Below are 12,345 nucleotides of genomic sequence, written 5' to 3' on the forward strand. Positions count from 1 at the left end.
CTGTGAGGTCTGAGCTAACTCCTGGTAATTAAGTGTCAGACACCCACTTGGTGTCCACAGGGAATTGAAGAATTGTTTGGTATGGAAAACCTAAACATTTGGTGTCAGAAGTGTTGTGAGTGAAAACAGTTCATAAACATAAAAGGCTACTAGCATCACAAAAGAAAACTAGTTATTCCTCCTGTTGGAAGAATAGTCAAGCCTGAATGTGATCAAACTTTCAGATCCAGCTACCAGTTTGCAACATATACAGAGAAGAGAGGAACGTGTTAAATCAACACCGGAGGAATGTAGTCAGCAAAATGCAAACTGTGGGAAATGACAGAACAAACAACCTCGTTTTTTAATTGTTAAGATTAAAAAAAAAAGTTAGAGGAGCATTCTTTGGATTAAAAGAGATTTGCAAGATATATTACTCTTGTCATATTGTACACCTTAAACTTACACAAACAATATTATATGCCAGTTATATCTCAATTAAGCTGAGGATAAAAGATGTATTGGTCAGTTGTAATGTGATGAAGTTATTTGAATCTTAAGCAAATAAATGGTAAACAAAACAAAACAAAACAAAAAGAAACATACACACACATGGGGCCACTGGAAATCTGAACACTGAAATGTATTTGATGCTAACACTGGTAAAGAAAGACATTGGTTAACTCAGGTTGTCCAAAGGAAAGGTATTTTTTAAAATGTCAGTGACTAACCTTCAACTAACAAGCCAAAGGCAAGCTGGCAATGAGGTAAAATTTTAGTCCCTTTATTGGACTTATGTTTTGTAATTGTAAAGGAGCCTTTATGAAGGCCATTTGAGGATAGGGGTTGAAATTTATGTTTTTTACTTTTCTAGTCTATTCTCCACAAGGCCTGAAGAGTGTGGTCACCTGGCTGCCACCTGGATTGCCTTCTGAGGTGTGGTGATAGGTTCAGGTGGAATCAAAAGTACCAGTCCTCTTTTAACATACTGCCTTCTGGAGTTTGTCATGGCAGGTCAGAGGATAGAGCTGGCTCTGTACTGTCTGGGCACACTTCATTTGTGCTGTTATAGGACTGCTTGACCCCTATTTGGATTTATTGGGGAGAGTTAGTTAATCAGTTAGGAAAGCTTTCTGCTGCAAGTAACCAAATACCCAGCCAACAGTGAGTAGGTGGTTGCAGGCGCTGGTTCTGTTGCGCAGTGATGACAGAGAGACGTAGGGCTTATATGTTTTTAGGCATCCCATACAGGCAGTGGGAAGGGAAAGGGCTAGCTATATGTTTTATCAGGAAAATGTGTTTTTTCCCAGAACAGCTGCCCCTTCCCCTCTGCTGATTTCCTTTTCATCCTCCAGAATCATCCTGCACATTTCGCACCGGGCCACCCCTATAGGCAAGGGAGGGTGGGGAATGAGGGGAAAAAGATTGACATACATAATAAGCGTGTTGAGTTTCCCGGTCTGGTTAACATTGCTGCCTGAATAAAATTGGGTTCTCATAGCAAGGAAGAAGTGGAAATGGATATTGATAGGTAATTAATAGTGTCTGCCATCATGGGATAGTTTCTGGACTTAGAGAAGAAGTAAAAGCGTGAAAATAAGAGACCCAAAAAGGAATATGTTTTAGTTTTCTGTATGTCTCTGCATGTAGCAGTGTCTTCATTTTGTGCTTATAAGCAAGCTGTCTGGGGACACCTGGGTGGCTCAGTCAGTTAAGCTTCCGACTCTTGATTTAGGCTCAGGTCATATCTCATGGTTGTGGAAATTGAGCCCTGTGTTGGGCTCAGTTGAGCCCGTCTACCCCCTCTCCTGCTCACACATACACTCTCTGTCTGTCTCTTTCAAAAAAAAAAAGGATTTACATACAGAAAATTTAGGATGAGTGGTAAAAAGTGGAAAATAATTTTGGTTAATAAATTGCTAGATAGACTTTTTACCAAGAAGGAGGGAGAAAACAAAGAGGGGTGAATAAAAAATACTTAAGTTTAAAATGCATTTAAAAACAAAAAGAGAAAACCTTGCAGGTAATGTACTTAAAAGCACTTTGGAAAGATTAGTTCTATTTTTTAAAGCAATACACTAGCTTATTTTTACATGTCTTTGAGAAGATAATCTAAAATAGTGTGTTAAGCATATTTGTTTACCATAGACTGAAATTATATCTCCAGACTGATTAATAATTATATAATAGTAGAGTCTAGTACTAAACCCTCAGGTATTTGGGGACTGCCTTGAGGGGAGGAGAATGTTAAGCAGGCAGAGTTCTGGGTCCCCCTTTCTGACTGATTCAGAAAAGTCTTTTTATTTGTTGGACTTATGCTTAAGAGCTGATATAGTCTTAGACATGCTCTGCTTATATATACTTTGAGAATATAGATAAGTAGGTTAATCTAGTGAACTGTACAGAAATTTTGGCAACCATGAGAATTCTAGTATATGTGAATCGAGTGAATACTGTATTATCCTTATTGGAGATAATTAGGAAAAGATGAAACCAAAAGTTAAGAATAAAAACAGAGGGTGATATGGATGGTAAATAGTAATAGAGGTTTTCAAAATACAATTCTGGGAGAAATAAAATGGATAAAGGAAGATAAAACTGGGTCTTAGAAATACAAATGGATTTGTGTATCAGGAAAACTGAGGGATTGAAACAAGAGTTGGGGCCCAGGACTCTGGAAGGTGTGGACCTGGGGAGGTGGAATACAGGATTGGAAATTTAGGAGGTAAAAACTCAGGAGGTAGTCCTGAGTTGTCATGAAATCATAAAAGCTTTGAAAACTAGGAAGAAATATTTGGTTCAACAGGGGAGGAAGACATTAATGAAATAATCACAAACATGTGAAATTGTAACTATTAACACTAACTGTACAAAGGAGAGGTGTGTGTTGCATTGGTACTGTGTGGGAGCAGTGGCCAAGCTTAGACCTGAAGAGCTGCATGGCACCTCTCAAGGCGCCAAGCACCCCACAGCCAATGCCCTCCAATTCCTACTAGACTATTTAGAGTGTCACTCCTTCTGAATTTCAGTGTATCAGGAGGGAGGCATGTAGTGGTAGTGGCCAGCCATGACTTTAACTCAGTATGAAGGCAATTATCGGTGTGGTCTTAGGACCATTTTCTTTTGCTTGTTGGCATGAATCCAGGATCTTTGACCTAGGGGGCAAACAATAGGGGAGATCAGTTCCCTCTTCCCATTTTTTGAGATGATTTCATGAGACTGGGTAGGTTTTCCTTAGTCTAATTTCAGGTGCCTTATCATTTGTGAATCCAGGTGAATTAGTAAGGAGGGAGATCTTGAAGAGGCTCTATGTTAGAAAATGAAATTAGAAATAAGTACTTAGTATTAAAATAAAGCTTTGGAATTTTCTGGAATCTGTAAGGGACTAATAGATTCACATTCTTATATTTGTATCACAGTGCTGAACAAATACATACTGAATAAATGAACAGGAAAATATTACGCATGTATGAGAAGCTTTGAGAAACCATAAACTTATATTTCAGCACATTTATAATGTTATATTTCAACTAGAACTTTGGAAAACTTTTTTTTTTTTTACATTAAGCATGTGTTTTGTTTCAAGTTGGCATGTGGTCACTAATGTAAAGCTTTTAACTTTGCTTTTATACAAGAGCTGTGAAGTAACAGGGGGAACTAATAACAAAAACCTGGAACGAATCCAGTCTTCTCCACTTCAATGAATGGTAATTCCATTCCTCCAGATGCTCATCCAATTAGCCAAGAATTCCCTTCAGCTCCTATTTTTTTTTTAATGTTTATTCATTTTTGAGAGACAGAGTGCAAGCAGGGGAGGGACGGAGAGAGAGGGAGATACAGAATTTGAAGCAGGCTCCAGGCTCTGAGCTGTCAGCACAGAGCTCGATGCCGGGCTCGAACCCACGAACTGTGAGAACATGACCTGAGCTGAAGTCAGACGCTCAACCAACTGAGCCACCCAGGTGTCCCCAGCTCCTTTTTTGAACTACACCTTGAGTTCACTTACTTCTAATTAGCTGAGCTATTCTCCAGGTCAAGTCACCATCATCTCTTATTTGGACTACAGTACTAGCTGGTCTTGCTTTCACTGTGTACAGCCTCTTTTCCATTTGGTAGAGTGACTCTTTAAAGCAAAAAGAAGTCAGATCATGTCAGTTCTACTTCTAGGTTTGCTATTTTATTAAATATCTAAACAAAATACCACAGACCTAAGGATCTTGTGTGATCTTGGCCCCTGTCTTATTTCCTCTGACCTTATTTCCTTTTATTCTCCCTCTTGTTTCCTGTGTTTCAACTACATTAGCCTCCTTGTTATTCCTCAGTAACCTTAGGCATCTACTTACATATGGGTTTTTGCACTTGTTATATATAATTCTCTTTTCCTATGCACTGCTTCACTGGATATCCAATGGTTCATTTCCCTTAAACCGTTGCTCAAATTCACCTTATTAAAGAGGCTTTCCCAGGCCGCTTTACATAAAATAGCACTTGCTTCCATAGGTAACAATCTGTTTCCTCATCCTGGTTCATTTTGTTTAGAGCACTTATTCCTGATGTATAATATATATTTAATTTGTTTGTCTCTCTCAGTGGACTGTAGGTTCCATGAGGGAAGTTGTGTTTTGTTTATTTGTTTTTTTGTTCACTGTCACATCCTTAGCATCTAGAATGGTGCCTGGCATATAGTAGATGCTCAATAAATACGTGTCAAATGAATGAATCTTAAGTACATACTTGAAAGGAATACTTTTGGTAAAATAGAGGTCCACTAGATGGCATTAGTTTCAAACTTTATGTAATTAATGTCTGGGAGCAAAAGATAGGATCTTTTCTGTTACTCTAACCAGAAAAGATCTTTGTGATGAAGAGTGTCACAAGAGATCACTATGATTAGTCTGAGGCATATAGATACTACATTTGTATTTAGGTTTTGATTTATATATTTTTTAGAGAACTTTTCTAAAATTAAAAACACTTGGAGAAACTGATCGTATAAAATTATAGCATATTGGTATGTGAATAACCATTTGGTACAGTTATTTAGCACGGTAACTGAGTAAAGTCAGTTTGTGTCCATACATTGACCATCTTCCTTCTGAGGGGCCTTAATGGAAGGAGAGAGCAGTAATGACTTCCAGAGCCTTTTAACACTCAAGCCGCCAGTTGAAATTCAGCCTAGGGTTGAAGCCAGAAAATTATTTGTCTGTCAGCTGTTCAGTTGTTCTCTCATTGACTGAGAGAAGTACTCAGTACTTAATCCACTGGACATCCAGTTTTGGAAAACTTCCATGTTTCTGGCAGACGTTGCCATAGCTATCCTATTAAAAATCAGGGGCTTCCAAGTGTCAGAGCTTTTAGTTGACTTCTCTGACCAGCTCTGAATTCAGCAAATAGTTACCCTAATCAAGAAGTTTACACATTTTCCCCAAACCCTTAAAAATTTTCCTGTCCTGCCTTTGCCAGTGTCATCTCATTTCTTCTCGCTTTTGTTGCTTATCTTGTTTCCTCCTTTATTCCACCCCGCCTGTCTCTCTCTTGTGCACTTCCCCTGAGTGCTCATTTGTTCCATTTGTTCTTGCCCTTCACACATCTATTGGTTAGGTAATTTTTCCTCTTCCTATTCAACCCAATGATGCTTTTCTTTTCAAATTGTTCAAAATGCACTTTTAAAAAATATTTTTGACCAGTTTTCTTTTATTTCTCTGTTTTAGATTTTTCTTTTTTCATTTCTGATTATAATATATGTGAGGAACTTATTTTGTTTCTCTCTTTAAAGTTCTCAGCCTCTTCTTGGGACTCATTAACTAGAAGTGAAAACACTTGTCTTTGTACTTTTGTGTCTTTAAATGGAGCATAAAGTATAAAGTGATTTTTGTGTTTATAGTCCTTCCTCTCAGATATCCTTGGGTGGTTAAGTACCAGACTGATAAAGTATCATTTAAAATAGGAGACAGTTACACTCAGAAGATTTACACTTTTATTTTTATATTTTTAGCCAGAAACACTTGAAATTTCTAGTACTGAACTCCACGTCTCACACTATGACTGATGATATTTACATCTGTTTTGCCTTGTCACTCTCCTGCACTTGGCCTACTTCATGCATCAGATCTAGCTTTGAGTTCAGAATTCAATAGGTAGAAAATCATGTTTTGTTTATTCAGGAAATATTGGACAACATCCATTTGTTTAGAAAATAATTTCCTGTTTACCAAGGAGCTATTGGATGGGATTTATTTTGTATGTATTAAGTTTTAATTGAGAAAGTATATTTTTCTGTTCTGAGACATGGAGACTAACTGATAATTGATCGTTAGAATGATAATATATATTTGTTCAAGTATATTTCTTTTATTCATGATGATGAAATCATTTTTCTTATTTACTAAACATGTCTTATAGCTGTTAGTCAAGTGATCAATTATTAAAAAACAATGCTCTCGCTGCTAACCTCTCTTAGTGCTCATAAAGGATGGCTTACATTAAAAAAATTGTTAGTTTATTTATTTATTTTTTTTAATTTTTTTTTTTTAACGTTTTATTTTATTTTTGGGACAGAGAGAGACAGAGCATGAATGGGGGAGGGGCAGAGAGAGAGGGAGACACGGAATCGGAAGCAGGCTCCAGGCTCTGAGCCATCAGCCCAGAACCTGACGCGGGGTTCGAACTCATGGACCGCGAGATCGTGACCTGAGCCGAAGTCGGACGCTTAACTGACTGAGCCACCCAGGCGCCCCAATGTTTATTTATTTTTGAGAGAGAAGGAGAGAGACAGAGTGTGAGCAGGGGAGGGGCAGAGAGAGAGGGATGCACAGAATCTGAAGCAGGCTCCTGACTTTGAGCTGTCAGCACAGAGCCTGATACAGGGCTAGAACCCATGAACTGTGAGATCATGACCTGAGCCAAAGCCGGATGTTTAACTGACTGAGCCACCCAGGCGCCCTGGGGATGGCTTACATTTTAAAATTCTATATTAAAGCATTTTGCTTATACCTGCTCTATTTTTGTTCCAGTGTTACTTGTGGCTTATGAATTTCCTAAGTAAAATTCATTAGATGTTCAGCACTGTGGCCTTGAATGTCATTAACTATTTTCACTTGCGCTATTTTTCCTCCCCACAGACTGGTTGAGATAGCAGAATCTCGTTTTCCCAGATATTTTAACACTGAAGAAAAATTACTTTTGACAAGCAGTAAGGTTCATCTTTATCGGGAACTCAGCTGCGATGAAGTTCTACAAAGGTTTGCTGCTTTAGATTTTGGTAGTTTAGTAATACTTTGAAGATATATTTCTGGTTTTTTATGCTTTCAGCTTCTGAGTGAAAAAAGTCTCTACATATGTATTAGGGTTATGGGAAATAAATTATCTCAGTGTTCTTTATTTGCTACAGCCTATTGGATGAAATGTTTCTTTAAAAAGAAAACATTAAATGAGTGAAATGTTTTAGATTTAGTTAATTAAGTAGTATATTGATTACTTTTGTTTCATTGAAAGGTTACCCCCAAATTCAGCAACTTAGAAGAGCAAACGTGTCTTGTCTCACCTAGTATCAGAGGGTTAGATATCTGGGAGTGGCTTAGCTGAGCGTTTCTGGCTCAGGGTTGCACCAGAGGTTGTAGTCAAGCTGTTGGCCAGCGCTATGGTTATCTCAGGGCTCAGTTGGAGCTGGAGAATCTTGGATAATTCCAAGGTTACTCATATAGTTTCTGGAAGGCCTCCCTTCCTTGCTGGCTGTTGGCCATAGACCTCTGTTCCTCACCAGGTGGGTCTCTCCATAGGACTGTTAACAACATGGCAACTTGCTTCCCCCAGAGAAAGTGATTTGAGAGAGTGGCAAGTGAAAGAGAGCCCAAAATGGCAGCTGTAGTCTTTTATAACCTACTCTCAGAAGTGACGTGCCATCATTATGTCATATGCTATTGGTCTTACAGACCAATCCTGGTAAATATGGGAGGGGTCTGCACAAGGCTGTCATTACAAGGTGGGAATAAATGGGGGCCATTTTGGAGATTTGCTGTGACAAGCAGTTTTACCCTAAAATTAGCAGTATCATAGGAGAACCAGAGAATTAAACTAGATGAAAACATTTTGGTCCATTTTCAAAAGAGTGTAATATGTATAGAAGAGCTGGAAATAAGTTATGAAGTTATGATCATTGAATACTTGTGATCATTAGTGTAAATGAGGGAGGAAAAATTTGTTGTCGTTGTTTTTAAGTTGGTTAATCTTTGAAATACCCTATTTTATATTATATTTTAAATTTATCCACTGTTTTACAAATTCTACTTTTACAGAATTGAATCTTTGGAAGAAGAAATTATTTCAAAGAGAGTTAAACTTGTAATTATTGACTCTGTTGCTTCCGTGGTAAGAAAGGAGTTTGATGCACAACTTCAGGGCAACATGAGAGAAAGAAATAAGTTCTTGGCCAGAGAAGCTGCCACCTTGAAGTATTTGGCTGAGGAATTTTCAATCCCGGTAAGTTTTTTCTTTCTCTCTTTTTTTCTTTCCCTTTTTTTTCTTTTATGTTAAATTTGCTGACTTACAATATCAAGTAATATAATTAGAAGAAAATATAGAACAGATGACATGTTAATAGTACTAATTACTATAGTAAATATCAGCATCTTCTTAAATTTGTTCATCTGTTGAGATTACTTCATCTTTTTCACAGTTGGAGTCTGGGGCAGATTTGAATGTTGTTTGTAAAAGTTCCCAAGGTCAATCCTTTTCTTACACCTCATTGTTGACTCTCTGTGTATGTTTTGTATTACTTTGTCACACTGAGGTAAATATTAACTATTAGAATTACATGGAATTGCTTATGTTTATTTCTATAGTTTCTTTTATGGCATATTTGTCAGCTTTAGAAATATTTTAGTTTGAGATATTATGTTATTGTGTTCAGTGCTGTCTTGTACACTGTAGGATTTGGTTGGTTCCAAATTACCAGAGGTTGACTACGATGTTTTGAGGTGTTGGGAGTGACAGTAATGAAAGTGTCAGTAAGGAAACCTTGAGAGATGGCTGTTGACACCACTTTCCACAGTGGGAATTGTGATGAGGAAATCTGAAGATGTGGGCATTTTGCAAGGGTTTGTGGTTGGTAAGCCACCAGATGTAAGTGTGTACCGATGGCTTTCCCATTAGCAGCCCATGGGAGAGTTCTGCTTGTTCCGCAGCCCCACCAGCATTTAGTATTGTCAGGCTTTTCAGTTTTAGCCAGACATCATCTTGACAGAAAATAAGAAAATTCCTTAAACTGATATAAAATTTGGTTATGCTATTAGAATTTTTAGATTTGTGTTTGGAAAATTAAAAGCTTGGATCTTTGTAATATGTACTAAGACTGTAAACTACCACGCAGCCTTGGAGATTTATAAACCCAGGCAAGAAATCAAAGGAGAACATGTGGCATACAAAAAGGTCTACATTTCTTAACGGCTTTCTAATTCATATTTTGGATTATATGATGTAATTCCTGGTAAAGTCCAGAGCTGTAAAGTTTATCCTGGATGACGCTCATCTTTTAAATTTTATTGTAGTAGGTTAAAATGATAAATTCAAATCCATGTTTTCCCTGGCCAAGGGAATTTAAAAATATTTTGTAAAGTTACTTGATTGAATGGAAAAGTTAAGTATATGTACTTATTTTATTAATTCATGCTGGTTGCTTGACTTAATCTTATGTAAAATATGAAAATTTACTTTTTAAAAGTTGTATTTGTTTGCTTTTAAATAGTAATTGTAGGTTAATGGTTTTCAATTCTTTTCTGAGGAAATTTATTTTCCTGAGTGAGAAAAGGGCTCTACTTTTTTTTGTTTTTAATAGCACCCTCTGAAAGAATAAGTACTTATCATTCCCATGTCTCTCTGTCTTTGCCTTTGTTTTTCTCTATAGAGATAAATATATAAATAGGGTATGTACTTCTGTAAAACAGGATGGTATTGGTTTTTGTGATGAGTTAGTATTGGTTTTAGAAGGATTTTGAAAAATATTTCCTTTAGGAAGTGTCAGGATTTTCCTAGCCTTATTTCCTCATTTAAATGAAAAATCATGAACTTTTAAGTTTTTGTACTGTACTTTGAATAGGTGGCTCTACACAGAACTAACTAGCTTAAAACAATATGTTGCTAATTTATTATCCCTTTCAAAATTGCAGACGGTATGCCTCATTATAGTTCCTCAAACATTCCAGCAAACACTCCCTCCTCAAGAAGTGTTTGTTATTCCTCAGTCTGAAATATTTCTCCTCTAAATATCTGTATGATTTCTTCTGTCCTGTCATCTTATTAATGAGGACTTTCCTGACCATGTAAGTATTAACCACACTCCCTGCCTCCCCATTTCCTTTATTATGCTTTATGTTTCTTCATTATAATTTTCACCATCCAGGATGTTATATATTTATGTTGACTGTGTGTGTCTCCTCCACCCCACAGAATGGTCCTAGGAACTGTCTACTTTGTTCAGTGCTTTATTCTTAGGAGCAGGAACAATGCCTAACACACAGTAGGCACTCAGTAAATATTTTTGAATGTATGAATTGCAGCTATTGCTTTTCTCTTTGGACTTGAATTTTATATATATTGGTACTCCACTTAAATTTTAATATTTGCTTTTAACCTTATTTGGATCCTATATTTAATATTGTTTGTTACTTCTAAGAGTCTTAAGATATAATATTAGCAGAATGTCTTATCAGATAGGAGCTATACTTAGTTATACTGGCATCTTATAGGAAGAAAAAGAATTCTTAAAATTCTTAATCTTGGAAGTAGAAAAGATTTTATTTCAGTTTAGTAGAACTATGAATGTCTGATGGCCTCCGAGGAGTGGGCGGGAAGCCAAGCATTCCAGCCTGCCCTCTGGCTGTGGGTCTGAGATGGTGAATAGAGCCAGGACCATGCCTGGTACTTTGACACTCTAGATATCATTTCATTTAAATAAGAGTAAAGAGTAAAACCAACCTGGGTGGTGGGATGAGTGCTATATTGAATTTTAAAATTTCTGTTTGGTGAACATGCAGTACTTTTAATATGTGGAGAAAAGCTTAAAACTATAATCTGTATTTAATTTTGATTGTCACATTGTATATGTTTGTATAGGTATGTATGTTTGTATGCCAGCATTCCTGTATGCATGAAGATTGCAATCTTCTCAGTAACTGATAGAATAGACAAAATATTAGCCAATTAAATCCAGGACAGAAGACCTGAATAACATAACCAACTTGATCTGATTGACATTTACAAAACATTCCGCTCACTGCCTGCAGAAAATGCATTTCTTTCAAGTTCACATGAGATATTCACCAAGATAGACTATATTCTGGGCCGTAAAATAAAACTCAACAGATTTAAAAGACTGAAATGGTATGAGGTATGGTTTTGACCCACAAGAAGAATTAAATTAGAAATCGCTAATACAGGGATGCCTGGGTGGCTACATCAGTTGAATGTCCATCTCTTGGTTTCAACTCAGGTCATGATCTCACAGTTCATGAGATTGAGCACCAAGTTGGGCTTTGCACTGATAGTGCAGAGCCTGCTTGGGATTCTCTCTCACTCTCTCTCCACACCTCCCCCAAATAAATAAATAAACATTAAAAAAAAAAAAAAAAGAAATCGCTAATATAAACATATCTGGAAAGTCCCCAAATATTTGGTAATTAAGTAAAACACTTCTAAATAACCCATGTGTAAAGAGCAAATCATGAAAACTTAGAACATGTTTTGAAGTAAATCAAAAGGAAAATACAACATACCAAATTTGTGAAATACAGTTAAATCAGTACCTATAGGGAAATTTATCCTAGAAAGAAGATTACAAATCAATGATCTAAGCTTCTAAGAAATAGAAAAAGAACAAATTAAATTCAAAATAAGTAGTAGGAAGGAAATAATAAAGATAAGGGTAGAAATCAATGAAACTGAAAACAGAAAAACAATAGAGAAAAAAATCAATGAAATAGAAAGCTAGTACCTTGAAAAGATCAATAAAATTGATAAAGCTTTACTGAAACTAAAAGAGAAAGAAACAAATTAGTAGTATCAGGAATGAAAGAGGTAAATCATTATAGATCCTATAGGTATTAAATGATAATAAGAGAATGTTATGAGTAGCTTTATTCCACTAAGTTTGATAACTGAGATGAAATGGACAAATGCTTTGAAAGATGCAAACTTTGAGGAAGAAATAATGAAAATAATCCTATATCTGTTTAAAAAGTTGAATTTGTAGTTAAATATCTCGCAGAGAAAAGTCTAGGTCCAAATGGTGTTACTGGTAATATCTACCAAACATTTAATGGAGAAATGTCAATTCTACAAATCTTCCAGAAAGTGTACAAGAAAACTATACAC

At 36.4% G+C, this 12,345-nt stretch overlaps 1 protein-coding gene across 8 annotated transcripts in view; it reads left to right on the forward strand.

The window, feature by feature from the left end:
- RAD51B (RAD51 paralog B) overlaps nucleotides 1–12,345 on the forward strand; it is a 641,285-nt gene that overhangs the window by 32,749 nt on the left and 596,191 nt on the right. For 4 of the 8 annotated variants that reach the window (XR_006218941.1, XR_006218942.1, XR_006218943.1 and 1 more), the window contains exons 6-8: nucleotides 7,101–7,220; nucleotides 8,274–8,457; nucleotides 10,143–10,295. Coding sequence is in view for 3 of the 8 variants with exons in the window: in XM_042989964.1 (XP_042845898.1) it covers nucleotides 7,101–7,220; nucleotides 8,274–8,457; nucleotides 10,143–10,238 (400 nt within the window). In the remaining 5 variants the exon portion in view is untranslated. Of the gene's footprint in view, nucleotides 1–7,100; nucleotides 7,221–8,273; nucleotides 8,458–10,142; nucleotides 10,541–12,345 lie in introns of those variants that run through there. The other 4 variants (XR_006218940.1, XM_042989965.1, XM_042989963.1 and 1 more) reach the window with 2 other exon arrangements.

This window comes from Panthera tigris, chromosome B3 (genome assembly GCF_018350195.1).
Source record: "Panthera tigris isolate Pti1 chromosome B3, P.tigris_Pti1_mat1.1, whole genome shotgun sequence".
Classification (NCBI taxonomy): Eukaryota; Metazoa; Chordata; class Mammalia; order Carnivora; family Felidae; genus Panthera; species Panthera tigris.